General features: G+C 43.7%; 1 protein-coding gene across 5 annotated transcripts in view; it reads right to left on the reverse strand.

Moving 5' to 3' along the window:
- Window positions 1-16,162, reverse strand: part of mamdc2a (MAM domain containing 2a) — an 81,458-nt gene that overhangs the window by 7,625 nt on the left and 57,671 nt on the right. For 2 of the 5 annotated variants that reach the window (XM_044196305.1, XM_044196306.1), the window contains exon 12: window positions 14,028-14,212. In XM_044196305.1, coding sequence (XP_044052240.1) covers window positions 14,037-14,212 — 176 coding nt within the window. In that variant the 3' untranslated portion in view covers window positions 14,028-14,036. Of the gene's footprint in view, window positions 1-2,140; window positions 2,236-2,442; window positions 2,544-7,936; window positions 8,197-14,027; window positions 14,213-16,162 lie in introns of those variants that run through there. The other 3 variants (XM_044196304.1, XR_006378043.1, XM_044196307.1) reach the window with 3 other exon arrangements.

Raw genomic sequence — 16,162 nt, forward strand, 5'->3', positions numbered from 1 at the left:
TAGACGTTACTATAGTATCCAAAAGAAAGTAGGAGAAATGAGGGAAACCAGTAGATTAAAAAAAGAAGACATTATCTCGAGGATGAGGATTGGGTATACTGGTCTTATTAGAACACTGAAGATAACTGGTAAACATGGGACTGGTCTGTGTGAGTGCTGTAACATACAGGAAACAGTAGAACATGTAATTATAAATTGTCCTAGGTACGAGCAGGAAAGACAGATGCTAAAAAACAAACTGGGAAGAGATTGCATCAAGTTCGGAATAAAGGAGTTACTTCAATTGAACTCAGGGCATGTGGGGTACAGGGCAGTATTTAGTTTTTTGGAAAAGAAAGGCCTTAGAAGAAGAATACAGGGTCGGCATAAGACCATTCTGATCCACACTCCATTTCAGAAGGTGGCAGTAATGTACCAAAAGCTGTTTGCCAATCGCCATAAAACATCAGAACAATTAGTAAATTAGCGAATTCAGCGAAACAGCGAATTAGTCTTTGTACATGTGTGTAGCGGTCCAGCCCTTTCCCCAGTGTTTCTGAGTGTTGTTGGACTTTCTGTTTGATTTACTGGACGCTGGATTTTCTGCCTGCTCCTTATCGGATTTGTTTGCCTATATTGGACTCCTTTCTGGTTTTTGACCTTTACCTACCTCACCGTCCTGTAAGCCTTTTGTATTGACTTTTACTAGCATTAAATCATTGTACTGCACCTACTCTGCCTCTGAGTCTGCGTTTGGGTCCTGTTCCTCGTGTTTGTTATCCTGCTAGCATATTTGTGATAACATCCTTTTAATACAAATGTCTGTCCTTAGGCAGTGAAGAAGACTACTAGCAAATAAACAATACAGGTTTCAATGATGTTTTGAGACCTCAAGCATACACATAATGCACTTTGGTGAATAACGCTAAATGTAAACAGTTTCTTTGTTTAAAAGAGAACTCCACAGGGCACCGTTGAGTACCTCAGCTTGAGGTTGGAGACACAACATTTTTTACCAGAAAGCCTGCATTACAAACAGGGGGTTTAAAAGATGTGGCTGTTTACCAGGCAGGAAGGGTCTAATGAATAGATACCAATGAGCTGCATATTGGGTACTTTAGGCTCCTGTTGTGTGTTTGTTTATTTTTTGTTTTTTTGAGTTTGACTCATAGTATGGACTAAAAGTCAGGATATCACAGCCTCTGCTGCTTCTATTTTTACACTTCTTTTTTTTTGTCTGTCCCACTATGGAATTGCATTACTAAATCACTGGATTACTTAAATTGTCTCAAAAGGGCTCTCCAGTCAAACTGTCAGAATCTGTATCTTGAGCAAGTCCCATCTCTATCAAAAATGCCTGACTCTAATGGTGTCACTCTCTCTGCCAATAAAACATCAGTGTTTAATGTTGCTGAGTCCTTCCTGAGACCACACCTGTACCAAAACACAAATGATTTTTGAACAAGAATGTGAGTTTACAAATTGTAAACTTGTCATGTACTAACTCTCTCCCAGTACTACTGTTCCAGTGTTAAGATGTAAATGAGTATCAGGCTTAAGAGGAAAAATCATATAAAATGGTGTTTGGCCTTAGAAGATGTCATCACAGACATTTCACAATGCTGGGTTTCCTTTCAGAAGTCAATCTGCCCAAAGAAGCACTTCTATTGTCTGTGTGCATTTGTAAATGAGTTCACATATCTCATACCTGAGCTCTGAATGAAAATGACAAGAGCAGTAGTGCTTTCTAACTGAAATAGCTATTTTCATTGATTTACGGCATATATGGTAAATATTGGTACAACTTTTTGTGCATAGTGTCAACAGACCTTAACACTGGATTGTGGTTATGTAATTGAGTGTCATGAGAATGCAAGTGTGACTGTTGTGAGATGTAATTGGATAATATCGTCACAAGGAGAAATCACAACCATTCCCCAGCGTGTAATACAATTCCATTATCTTGCGTGATCAAAGAAACACTGAGAATTAAAACACAAAAATTGAAATTGCTGGACTGGGAAGTGAAGAAAGACAGCAGTACAGTGCGGTGGGGTCCTGGCTGTAACACAAGCATTGCTCTACAACTTTGTAAATTGTCTTGGTGGAATGTTCACATTCACACTTCTGAAAGTCACACAATCCAACTTTTAAAAACTACCAAGCATTTATATAGAAAGACTCCTCGCCAGTCTCAGTTCTCAATCTCATTGAAATACTCTGAGAAGCCTGAGTATGGGGTGATGTCACCAGGATCTGAAGAGGACAAGACAACAAAGATATTAGTTCTACTCATAAAACAATGCATTTAGTGTTGCTTAAACACTGATATTGATTTTGCTCTTGTGTACAGTAATAATATATCTGCATTAGTTTCATGGAAAGGTGATAGTGTACAAGTAGAGAGATAACAGCTGGTTAGAGTGAAATAGGTAGGATTTTTAGACTGCGCATTATACTAACCTTCACATGGTCCCCTTTTAAAACGGATGTCATCAATAGCGATATCACTTCGTAGTGATGGGCCTCGGATGGCTTCAAATATAATCTGCAGGAAACACAAACTATGTGACTGTTAACCATAAACTATGTGAAATTGAGTGTGATGTCCACTAGCCACAGAACAGTGTGTGGAACCAACGTATTATGGACTAAAATTTGTATTTAAATTCTGACACATTATTTTAAGAATGCTAAATAATGTTCAGTGAAAGAATGTTTGAAAATCTAATGGCATTCATGAAAGGCTGTTAAGTTGGCAGCTGGGCACAACTGAAAAATTACCAAACACAGAATATGAATCTCTAACCTTCTTCTTAAGCCATGTTGGTATGTTTGGTAAATTTCTTCAGACATGCTGTCGTTTGTAGCGTAGGCATTTAATGCACCCGAGAGTACAATAACCAATCACGCATAACCCAAAGTAACAACCAGTCACTGTCCGTCACTGTGTGCCGAGTGTGGCTTCATTCGTAACAGAGAATGTTGAGTAGGTGTTGTTCCACAGAGCAGTTTAAAGCAATGTAATTAACCAAGAGTGTCTGCCTAACTCTGATGTTGAATAGTTGGAACTAGGAATGCCACAATCACGTTTTTTGCCGCCGATACCAATTGCCTATCATCTTTGAGCCATATCGGCCGATACTGATCGTTTGTTGTTTTGTAGCAGCTGGTATAGCAGTATTAAAAAATCAAATACTGGGATACCTTGAAAATAGACCATTTTTTAACAAAATGCTTAAAGTCCTTGAAATTGAAATGAACCCCATAACACTGTCTTATATTTGATCAAAGTTTTGTTCATCAAGTCATTATAATTAAATTGCTCAGAATCAGAAATCGCTCAGCTTTTAATTTTTTTTTATTCTGACTTACCTCTCCCTTTCTGATTCGTCACCGGCTCTCCCTTTCCTTTCTTCCTGCCTTGATGAGCCTGTTACCAAAACTAAATATGCCAGGGAAGTGTAAATTTAATCCAGCATGGCTGGAAATTGATCTTTTATAGTGACTGGCTTTTGACTGCTCTGTTTTATACCAACTGCTGACTCGTCACTCCTCCTAACCAGCCGCAAGCGATCAACAACTGCTAGGCTAAAAACAAGGCTTTCCTGGTCTGTAGTAGGCCACATTTTGGCCTTTGTCGTGGCTCAAAAACTGACCATAGAAACGTTTGGTCTCAACTTGAACCGGAGCATCTGCAGATTACTTCCATACTTGATATGTTATGATCCACTACAGTTAGACACAACATGAGATGAATAAATCCCTGTTTACGTTAGCTTCGCCGCCATCTTGACTGTAAGGGGAGCCTGCTGTATGTCGCCGCTATACATTTGTGCAGTCGCTATATTGGAGAGGTTAAGATCCACTAGTAAACAAATACAATGTGTGTCCTTGATCGGTTTCTGCAATCGGCGACTAGAAAGCATTAATTCTGATCTCCCAATCGCATATTTTTACTGAATACATCCAATTGATCTGGGCATCCCTAGTTGGAACAGGAAAAAAAATGTAATTTGGGTTGTGTGAGCACACTTTGACTTCAGTAAACACAATACAGACCAAAACCAAGCTAAACGTAAATACTGCTGAAAAATAGTTGCTGCTTTGTGAGGAAGCTTGAGCGATTTGTTCCTAACATAGCAGTCTGTTACAGTAGTTTGTTCATGTCAATCCATACCTTATTGTCCCACAGATAAAATGAGACAACAAAAGCTATTAATGTGTGACTCAAATGTATTTATAATTATTTAATTTTAATTACAGGAGATGCTTTTACTTTGATTTTCTATTTTTGCAAACAAATATCTAAAAGGGTTCTAAACTACTGAATATGTTAAATGTCAAGTGTGATTATTCCCCCCCTTAGCCAGCCAGTTGAATGGTCCCCACAGAAATGTGAAGAATTTCTTCATTTCTTTTCCAACAAAATAGTAGAGATTCGGCAGCACATTAACACAGAGAGCTTCATGGTGACTCTTGCCCACCTTCAACATTAATCCACTTAAGTGAAATCCCTCAGTCAACCCAAGAACGCACTGTTGGACTTTGAAAATCATCAACCTGTCCCTCAGACTGCATTCCCACCTTGTTTTTAAAAGCTGTATTTCAGAAGGTTGGTCCAGATATTTTAGCCATTATTAACTGCTCTCTGTCTGCTGGCATTTTCCCCTCCAATTTTAAACATGCCACTGTTTACCCCCTCTTAAAGAAGCCCTCTCTGGATCCCTCTGTCATGGCTTGGGGTTTTTTTCTTTCCTGTTTTATTTTGAAATGCTTTTTTCCCCTCATGTGTCTGGCAGTTTTGATTGTTTGCTTTGCCCTGATTACTCTCACCTGTGTCTCATTGACTCCCTTCTCGTTGTATTTAGTCTGTGTGCTTCCCTTGTCTCTTTGTGAGATCGTGTGTGTCAAGCAGCCCTGTGCTCTGGACCTTCTACCTGCCTTTTGGTTTTTTGGATTATCTTTACCTGTTCTTTGGATTTATGTTTGCCTGTTGGACTGCTCCCCTGGTTTTGACCACTGCCTCCCTGTAACCCATGTAAGCCTTTTGTGTTTATCATTAAATCTTTGAACTGTACCTGCTCTGTCTCCTAGTCTGCATTTTAGACCCATCTCTAAGCTGGCATTTTTATCTAAGGTTTTAGAAAAAACTATCTCCATTTGTTTTGGACCACAATGTCTTAATCAGCCATCTGAAGAACTATATTGGCATCAGTGATGTGGCCCTGGATTGGTTCGTGCTCCTCTCTTTTGTGGGGTTCCCCAGGGGTCTATTCTTATTAACTATATACATGCTACTAGTAGACAGTTTGTTTGATTTGTTGAAACAGAGGGTTTCCCAGATCATTTCGCTCACCCGCTACTAGCAAACCTACTCATGGAACCCCACCCATGCAGACATAGTTTAGAGAATATTATAGATCCAAGACTAAACCTTTTTCTCTAAGTCCCACCAAAGGAAATTCTTAAAAGATACAACAGCATTTATTTAACCTTAGCACTGACTAACAATCAATAACTTCAGCCAACAACCACTATCGTCTAGTCTAAACACAATAAGAATACGATAATCAGCAAGCATATAAAAGAGAGAGGGGTGCCAGGAAGGTGGTGGCCACATGGGTGGTTGTCTTGCACAAAACCAAATGGCGGGCAGACCCGCAAATCTTAAATAAAGGGATAGAGCTAAGATAGATAGAGCTTGGCGCCTTCCTATGGTCTGTTCTTTGTGTCAAGCCTCTTAGTGAAGGCTTTGGCTTTTCCGGGTAGGCCTGTCTTTTGTTCCTCACACATGGTGAGGCTAGGCGAGACCCAACAGTGGAAAGTAACAGACCGCCATGTCCTGTTTCTGCTGTGTGCTTAGCACGTTCCATTGTGAATCGGTACCACACTGTTGGACCGTTTAACTCTTATTTTAGCCACTGTGGAAGCTAATAACTATGCTTTATCAGACCAAAGTCCAGTAATACGGCTGGTGAATGAAAGTTCGCTGTCGGTTCCTGTGTGATAAAGGAACAGCTATTGCGCTTTGCCACAGCATTTGAGATCTCTTGTGCCTTACTGTGTACTTTTCTTTCTTTCCTCTCCACTAACACACACACACACATTAACACGTACACACCTACTCGTACACACCTACTCATACATCTTAAACGAACCAGAAAGCATGGACGTATAACTAGCTACGCTCCATGCCATCTTGAGAACTAATAGAGCGTGTCCTCCTTTTTTGCTCTCCCCTTTGGTCGAGTTTCACGGGTCTGCCCGCCATTTTGGATCTGTGCGTGACGACCATCCATGTGGTCACCATCTTCCTTGCATCCCCCTCTTTATTGTCTCTCACACACACACACACACACTTTACATGCTTGCTGACTGCTGTATGCTTATTGTGTTCAGAACAGATGATGGTGGTTGTTGGCTGAGGTTGTTGGCCACTATTATTAATGTAAGATAGTAGTTTAAATACCAGCATTTTTGAGAGGACAACCACCTTTGAGACTGTTTTTCATGTTTGGTTATTGGTCCCTGATCAGGGTGGTGCCCTGTAATTATTAATCCTTATTAATAATTTTGATATTAATAATTCTATTAATATTCATAAATATTTGATATTTTGCTAATAACTAAACCTGCCCCAAACCTGAATCCCAACAACTTTGAATCTCATCTTTTTATCGAACATGGATGAGAAGTCCTTAAAGAAATTTTAACATTTCCATTACAGCAAAGTCCATATGCTGATCAACATTGATCAGCACAGTTTTCAAGAGACCATATTGGCCATCTGTGGTCTTGTGTCTACCAGACACGTACATTTTGATCAGCCATACAGGTACTAAGTAGTTTCTGACAGTTTAAAGTACAAATTTGTACCATTATACCAGCATTGTTTAAAAGTGCACTGCCATTACTTGGGGTACTTAATTACTTTGAAGATACAAATAGTAGGGATATAAAACTTATTTTGCAAGAAATGTGACCATAATACTTTAGTTTTTGTACTCCAAGAGTTACAACTCTGCCAGCTAAAGCTTGTTGCACCACACAGTCTGCATTAGCTAGATTAATTTGATGATTAGCAGAGACAAGGGAAGCTACTAGCTGTTGTTTGTTAATTATTATTGGTGTTTTCTCACCATCTCTATGTTAGGAGCCAGTCTGTGACTCCTATAATCTACACATTGGTGCTGCGGTAAGCTTATTGTATCATTTCCGGTCGCTGGTGCTTGTGTGTTACTGGTAGCATATGTTTGCTGCTCTAGCTCATCCCAGTTAATTTTGTTAGATTTTTCATTACAGTGTCTAATTATCTGCAATAGTTCTGTCCAAGCACTCATAGCTCTCTCCTTCTTTTAGAGTCTTTCTCGCTAATCCGACAGTTTAAATGCTATTCAGTTTTGCTAGCTACGGTTCTTTAGTTTAGCAGCTAGTGATGGCTTCTCTCTCTCCCTCTCACTCTCCTGCTCTCTCTTGCTCGGTGTGTCAAATGTTTAGCTATTTCTCTGCCTCCTTTATATGAGGGTACTTTTATGTCTTATGCAATCAAACAGAATAGGTTTGAGAGCAAAACTATCGACATCACTGCAATCAAAATGTTTTATGGCAAGTAAAATTAAGTTGTGATTAAATGCATTAATGCCAGTCCAAACATTTTGTTTTCAAGTTTTTCTTTTGAATCCAAAACTTTTTCTAGTCACTACTGTTACGTGACCAGGCTGCCTATTAGCCTATTACCGCTCTCTCTCTCTCTCTCTAACCTGCCTCTTAAAGGAAGTTTTTTCTTGCCACTGTTGCCAAGTGCTTGCTCATGGTGGGATTTGTTGGGTCTCTGTGAATAATATTATAAAGAGTACGGTCTAGACCTGCTCTATAGGAAAAGTGCAATGAGATCATTTCTGTTATGAATTGGCGCTATGTAAATAAAATTTAATTAAATTGAACATTGACGAACCTGGTGTCGGACATCACAGTGGTAGTCCACCATTGCCCTCATCCAGCTGACGCTCTGCTCACCACGCCGTCTCCACAGCAGCGTGTCCTGCTCTCCGCTGCTATGGCGCAGAAGCACGCTCAGTAGGCCAGTGCCAGATCCATACATGTGGTAGTAGAAGATCAAACACTGAGGGGATGAGGAGCCCCGCAGGTCAGAGGTCAGTAGCCGAGCTTTGTGACCTGGACGCATGAGTGACGCCTCGATGTACATGAAGTAACCTGGAGGAAGCACACCATGACAAAACCATGAATAACTTTATTGATCTCAGTGAAGACTTGTTATTGCAGCTGTAAAAATACAACACACAAAGAAGAACAGAATACTTTGTAAATGAGAACAGACCACATATTAACATCCAACAACTCCAATATTGAGACATTTTAAGCAGAATTATATGAATAAATAATTGTCAAAGTCTGAATTCCTGAGATTAAAATCTTAAACAGTGCGTAGTGAGAACAATGATCCTAAACACTCACAAACACACTGCAGCGCCATTTACGGCCCCGTGGAAACGTTGCTCAGACCTCCGGATTTGGGGAACTGGCTTTCTCCCGCTAATGGTAAATGATCTCTTTAAGGATTATGGGGAGGCCACTGTGCTCTTAGGAACCTTGAGTGCTGCAGAAATTCTTTTGTAACCTTGGCCAGATCCGTGCCTTTCCACAATTCTGTCTCTGAGCTCCTTGGGCAGTTCCTTTGACCTCATGATTCTCATTTGCTATGACATGCACTATGAGCTGTAAGGTCTTATATAGACAGGCGTGTGCCTTTCCCAATCAAGTCCAATCAGTTTAATTAAACACAGCTGAACTCCAATGAAGGAGTAGAACCATCTCAAGGAGGATCAGAAAATATAGGCAGCATGTGAGTTAAATATGAGTGTCACAGCAAAGGGTCTCAATACTTATTACCATGTGATATTTGAGTTTTTCTTTTTTAATACATTTGCATAGCAAGATGGGGTGCTGAGTGTACATTAATGAGAAATAAAATGAACTTTGAACTTTGATGGCTGCAATGACACAGAGTGAAAAAAAGGGGTCTGAATACTTTCCGTACCCACTGTATATACATACATTCACCCCATTGATGACACAGATGGCAGGTGCCAACTGCTCATCAGTTGAAAGAAACTAATGATTCACACACACTCACAAATTGGAGCAATTTGGGGTTCAGTGTCTTGCCCAAAGACACTTCGACATGTAGGCTGGGGGAAGCTGGGATCGAACCGCCGACCTTCCAATTGGTGGACGACCCACTCTACCACAAAATGAGTCTTTGGTTTGTTTTAGCCAAGTCAAAGAAGAGACTGTACAGACCTCATCTCTTTTCCTCCTTATGTCTCTCTCACACACGTTTGTTTCACTAACTCTGTGGGGGACAGTCTTTGACATAATGCTTTCCCTAGCCCCTTACCCTAACCTTAACCATCAAAACTAAATGCCTAACCTTAACCCTTACCCTAACTCTAACCCTAACCTAATTGTAACCTGTACCCTGACACCAAGTCTTAACCCTCAAAAAGCAGTCACTACCCATGGGTCCTCAATTTTTTTCGGCCCCACAGTGACACAATTCCCCATGGGTTAGTGTGCATTCAGGTTAAAGTCCCCACCAGGATATAAGAACATGAAACACACACGCATACACCTTCTGTCTCTCTTTCTTCTCACCCCCTAATGTGACCTGGTCTGAGATAAAGGTGCTAGTCGCCTATCATAAAAGTTAAAAGTGCAATCCTGAGGAAGTAACACTAATATTCTTTCTTTCCAACCCAAGTCTGAATTAATGTGAATTAACTATCTAACCAATCAGTAACCCAGCTAACATTAATCAACATTGTCTTAATGAATAGCCCAACTCTGATCGTTGTACTAGGAAAAATGAGTGACATATTAATTTACAGAATTTACCTCTTGTTCACCATGTAACAACATTGCCATCTAGTGATGGTAATATTGTAGCTATTATAATGTATTATGTAAAGCAAACTGTGTTGATTAACCTTAGACCACTTATTAGTGTTTAAAAACGTGTGTTTTGACAGTTAAAGTAGTTATGAATCTCTGGTAACTGGTTGAATGATCTGCTAAAATTAATGCAGGTTAAACTGTCTTTCTCTGAATGTTTATATTCAATTCAAGAGGGAGGGAGGCACAATGCAAAGAGCTCGTAGAATTTATGACCACTATACTATTTCATGTCTTGAATTACTATTGTCTGACCATAGTGATGTAGTGAAGTATGTGAATTTTGCACGTACAATTAAAAACACTAGAGTCAGAAAACTGGAGAAGATGCCATTGTAGTTAAATGGTAAATGGACTGTACTTATATAGCGCCTTTCTAGTCTTTCTGACTACTCAAAGCGCTGCACCACATTCCACAGCGTTCCACACCACATGTCTCTTAGGACAAAGAAATAGAAGTTTCTGTGCGAAAATCTTCCTTCACCCGTCAAACTCCTGTCGTAGTGTACGAACCAGAACCCACAAATGCAGAACAAAAAGAGTAGATGAGGTAAGTCAGTATTTATTCAAACAGAGGAAAATGAATGAATATAGTCTTTTGTCGAGGGTGTAGCCAGGGCCATCCACTGTAGCTCTTGAGGACGCAGTGAGCCCAACCCGGGGTGGACTGCACAGATCCTGGAATGGAGAGTGGAGAGGTGTGCTCCGACCGGGAGCGGGTCTGGTGATGCTAGGCCGGCAGCGGATCCGTAGAGTGGCGAGGACCGGCTCCGATTGGTGTCGTTGGTGGAGCCGAGGATACTGCTGGTTAGCTGGCAGAGCCGGAAGACCGCTGGTTGGCCAGCAGAGCAGGGAGACAGCTGGGTAGCTGGAATCCTGTGTTGATCCGCGATCTGGCGGTTCTTGGCCCTTTCTGACTGGCCATTGGACTGGTGGTGAAATCCGGAAGAGAGACTGACAGTGGCTCCCAGGGCTAGACAGAAAGCTCTCCATACCTGCGAGATGAATTGAGGACCTCGGTCAGATACGATGTCTAGGGGAATTCCGTGGAGGCGAAAGACCTGTTGGACCAGGAGATCCGCTGTTTCTTCAGCCGATGGGAGTTTGGGAAAGTGCTATGAAATGCACTGCTTTCGAGAACCGGTCAATGATGGTAGTGTTGCCCTGAGATGATGGTAACCCGGTAACGAAATCTAGGGCAATGTGGGACTATGGGCGACTGGGGACCATGAGTGGTTGGAGTAATCCTGCAGGTGGTCGATGGGAGGCTTTACCACGAGCACAGACTGCACATGCGGCCAAAAAGGCCCGGGTATCCGCCTCCATGGTAGCCCACCAAACGTGACATTTCATCAGAGAGAGGGTGCAAGTCATGCCTGCGTGGCATGCGAAGCAGGAGTTGTGGGACCACTGGAGCACCTGGGAGTGAGTAGCATCAGGGACGAACAGGTGATTAGGGGGGCCATCACCAACTGTTCAAGTTGAAACGCCTGAAGAACAGAGCCCAGCATGCTTGGCGGGAGTTGAGCCTCTTCGCCGTTTGAATGTATTCCAGGTTCTTGTGGTCGTCCACACAATAAACGGTTGCTCCGCTCCCTCCAGCCAGTGTCGCCATTCCTCTAGTGCCAGTTTCACTGCCAAGAGTTCCCGGTTCCCAACATCGTAGTTCCGCTCGGCGGGGTTCAGGCGTCGGAAGAAGAAGGTGCAGGGATGGAGTCTCTGGTCAGTGTCGGAGCATTGAGAGAGCACCGCCCCTACCCCTATGTCTGAGGCATCCACCTCTACGTTGAACTGTCTTTCGGGGTCAGGTTGGATGAGAATGGGGGTCGCGGTGAAGAGGGTCTTGAGTTTAGTCAAGGCTGAGTCTCCCTCAGGGTCCCAGGAGTATGGAATCTTGGATGAGGTGAGTCTGGTGAGGGGGGCGGCCACACGGCTGTAATCTCGGCTCATTTCTCGGTCTTGACGAACAATTTGTTCTCCAGGAGTCGTTGGAGAACCTGGTGGACATGGGTTATGTGGCTGGCTTTGTCCCGCGAGAAGATGAGGATATCATCTAAGTAGACGGAGACGAAACAGTTCAGGTACCGAAGTACGTCATTGACGAGAGCCTGGAAAATGGCTGGGGCATTAGTGAGTCCAAAAGGCATGACCAGATATTCAAAGTGGCCCAGCGGGTTGTTGTCTTCCACTCGTCTCCTTCTCGTATCCGGACAAAGTGATAGGCGTTCTGGAGATCGAGCTTGGAAAAAATAGTGGCACCGTGAAGAGGTGGAATTGATGAGTGGTAGGGGATTTTTATTTTTAACAGTGATCTGATTGAGTCCTCTGTAATCTATGCACGGACATAGAGTTTTGTCCTTCTTGGCCACAAAAAAAAAAGCCTGCCCCCACTGGTGAGGAGGATTTCCGGATGAGCCCTGCCTGTAATGAGTCCTTAATGTTGCGCTTCATCGCTTCCCGTTCGGGTCCGGACAGGTTTTACAGGCGGCTAGACGGAAGAGTGGATTCAGGGATGAGGTCTATGGTGCAGTCATATGGACGGTGTGGTGGCAACGACAGGGCGAGGTCTTTGCTGAATACTTGTTTCAAATCATGGTATTCTTCTGGTATCAGAGTCAGATCCAGGGGCTCCGAGTTGGGTGGTGGAGTGCTGCCTCTGGTGGAGACCGATTGCAAGCAGGTGGAGAGGCAGTAGGAGCTCCAACTCAGAATTCTCCTGGTGGACCAATCGATGTGTGGGTTATGTTGCCGTAACCATGGAAACCCCAGAACAAGCGGTGTGTTGGGAGACGAGATGAGCTGAAACTGAATCTTCTCCCGATGATTTCCGGAAAGCGCCACAGACACGGGGACAGTGCAATGGGTAACTTGGCTTTCCAAAGAGCTGCCTTCCAAAGCTTCCACTGTAAGAGGCAAACCTAGAGTCACTGTGGGAAGGCCAGCTTGTTGAACCAATGCCAAGTCTAAAAAATTGTCCTCAGCTCCAGAATCTATGAGAGCTAACAGGGGGAGTGACCCCTGTTGATGGTAGAGGGTAGCCGGGACTTGCAGACAAGGCAGGCCCGGTTTACGGGGGTTGTTAGGGCTCACCAGAACCCCCACTGTAACTGGCGAGCCTATTCTTTTGGTCTCACAGGGCATGTACTCAGAAAGTGACCTCTTTTTCCACAGTACAGGCATTCCCCTGCTGCCCGTCTGTGGGTGCGTTCCGCTGGCGTCAGAGGGGTCTCACCTAGTTGCATAGGCTTGGCTTCAGGAATAGCTGGAGGTTGCGGGCGTGGCCCCGTGGTCAGGGTTTGGGTCCCCAGTTTGGTGTGAGGGAGAAGCGCCATGTTGCTTGAATGCTGAGTGAGGGAACAGCTGGTGCGCTCCTGGCATCTCTCCCGTATGCGGTCGTCCATCCTAATGCATAGCGAAATCATGCCGTCCAGGCCAGCGGGTTCAACCTGAGCTGCCAGCTCGTCCGTCATTTGTTCATTTAGTCCTTGTTCAAATGCACCGATCAACGCTTTCTCATTCCATCCTGAGTCGGCTGCCACTGAGCGGAATTCCACAGAGTAATCTGCCGCATTCCGGGTCCCCTGGCTGATCCGTAAATGTCGCCCTCCGGCGTGTCCAGTGGCGTCTGGGTGATCGAAAACACTCCTCATTCTTTCCAGAAAATCAGCCAGGGAAAATGATGAAAGGGGTTGGCTAGCGTGCATAGCCTCCACCCAGGCCAACGCTCTTCCCCGTAGTAACCCCACAATGTAATTTACAGTGGGATATAGAGGACAGTGGGTTAGCGGGAGTAGCCGGCAGAGATGATGCCATTGGGGACTGTAGCTGAGAGCTGGGTGGTTAACCTGGAAACCTGGTGTGTGAGTTGCGTGATCTGGGTGACCATGGGCTGGTTGCTGTCAGAGAGTGCCCGGAGAACCTGCTCGTGTTGCCCGAGGAGAATCCCTTGGCTGGTTAGCGCTTGGTGGAATGGCGCTACTTCCAGGTTGGTGTCTGCTGGGTCCATTGTGGCCAGATTGTTGTTGTCGTAGTGTACGAACCAGAACCCACAAATGCAGAACACAAAGAGTAGATGAGGTAAGTCAGTATTTATTCAAACAGAGGACAATGAATGAATATAGTCTTTTGTCGAGGGTGTAGCCAGGGCCGTCAGAGCAGGGAGACCGCTGGGTAGCTGGCAGAGCCGGGACAAGACAGGCAAACAGGTTGGCAGTGATTCGTGAGGTGACGTGGCTGTGATCACCGGCGAGAGGGATGTCTGCGGCAGAAGCAAACCAGAGTTCACAAAAGGCAAAATAACTAGACAGAGCTACAACAGTACTTAGCTGTATGAAGCGTGGAGCCGTTATGTAGGGTCGTACAAGTATACAGAGACGATCTGGCACTGGTAATGAAAAAGAGCCCAGTCTTTATGCTGTGGAGACTGATGACTAATTGGTGTCAGGTGCGCCGGTGACCAACAGGAGCCGGGAGCCCGGGAAGCCAGACCAGGAAACACATTCACACAGACACACACTACAGACAAACAGAGGACACACAAGACACACAGGGAGAGGGAAACTGCACTGGATTCTGCAGGGATCGCATGGCATGGTGGCTGACCATGACAACTCCTCCTCCTTTAGCGAGTTGACAAAAAGACCTTGACTGGGACTTAGCCTTAGGCTTAGGGTTGGGTACCAAACTTGGTACTTTTAAGGGTACCGACCGAATTACGTCGGTACGACCAAGTACCGTTCACATTAAATCAATCGGTGCCAAATTTCGGTACTTGAGAGCGCATCTGGGTGAGAGAGTAAAGTATAGAGAGAAAGAGAGAAAGTGAGACTACGTCACCCCTGCTGCTTGTTGAAGTCACAGTGTGTGCGTAATGACTGTGACAAGAAGGTGAATGCGAGCAGTACAGAGGAAAAAGTGAGCAGTGAAGCTGTCAGTCTGGCAGTAAATGGACAGTGTAGGTTACAGTTTGTCAGTGAATAAAGGCAGCGGTTTCTCAAGACCAAAGTAAAGCTACCGTGTGTTGTTTCCCAACTGCTGGAATAGCGTCGCTATGACAATCAGCTCTCTGCCTACATTGAGTGGGTACTTTCCGCTATCTAAATCACACACTGGGGCGGCATTATGCCAGCATTGTTTGGTTCAGTGTAAAAAAGCAAAGCAGGCGCAATGATGGCTCTTCTTTATGGCAGTATTGCAGGATCTCTGTGTAAAAAAAGGGCTAGCCTACTGATTCAGGGCAGTGGCGAGCTGAAAGCAGTCGCAAGTGTGGTTATATTTTTCAAAACTCAAGGCAGAAAACACTCACTGCATAGGCTGGCCAGGGCAACATGTCTAAGCTGAGGAAACACCTGGTCAAACACAAAATATATCTAAAAGCTGAAGAGGGTACTGTGTTTGATAGTCTGAAAGCCTAGTCCCCCACAGCAGCCGCAGCTAACGTTAGCACGCCTGCAGCCAGCAGGAAGACGTTAACTTATCCTCTATGGATGACTAAACTTTAAGTGAGGCAGTGAAGTAAAATGTTCTAAATAAATAATATTGAAATTGAGAAGTTTGGACTTATTTTTTCCAACTGAAATTACATTTTTGTTATTACACAGAGAGTAAAGTACTAAAAAAAGGTACCATTGCGTACCAGAACTGGTATCGGTTCAAATGTAAAAGGTGCCCAAGCCAACTTAGGCTGGCCCTCAAATCCCCTTGAGCTGACATCTTTGCGTTAATTTATCCGTCTTTCTTTAAGTTTTATTTTCCTCGCCTAAAGTCCGCTCAACATTTAACCTTTTTCTAAGCAAGCCTTTGAGTGCCTCAGTGTTAAACTGAAGAGTTGTTTCTTTTGACTTTAAAGTTCTATTTTTGTACCACTACGCTTGTGATTTTTATAGCATGCTATTTCCACTTAAAATTTTAACGGAATTACTCAAGCCTAGCTGAAGAAGTTAGTGTCGCCAGATATATTTTATTCTACAAGTCACAACATCACAGACTCGACAGAAGCCGCCCTGGCCAACTTGGACCCCAGGAGAACCGCAGCTGTACCTGAGCCGCTGGAATCCAGCCAACTTAGAAAGTAATAACTTTTTTGAAAGAAGCCTACTCAATGTCTGGGTTCTAACACAACAAAGGTTAGAATCGAAGAAACTTTGATTTCTGGATCTCCATGAGAACTGTATCAGCAACGTCTTGGCCCGGACCTTTGCTGTCTGCC

This window comes from Siniperca chuatsi, linkage group LG5 (assembly GCF_020085105.1).
Source record: "Siniperca chuatsi isolate FFG_IHB_CAS linkage group LG5, ASM2008510v1, whole genome shotgun sequence".
Lineage (NCBI taxonomy): Eukaryota > Metazoa > Chordata > Actinopteri > Centrarchiformes > Sinipercidae > Siniperca > Siniperca chuatsi.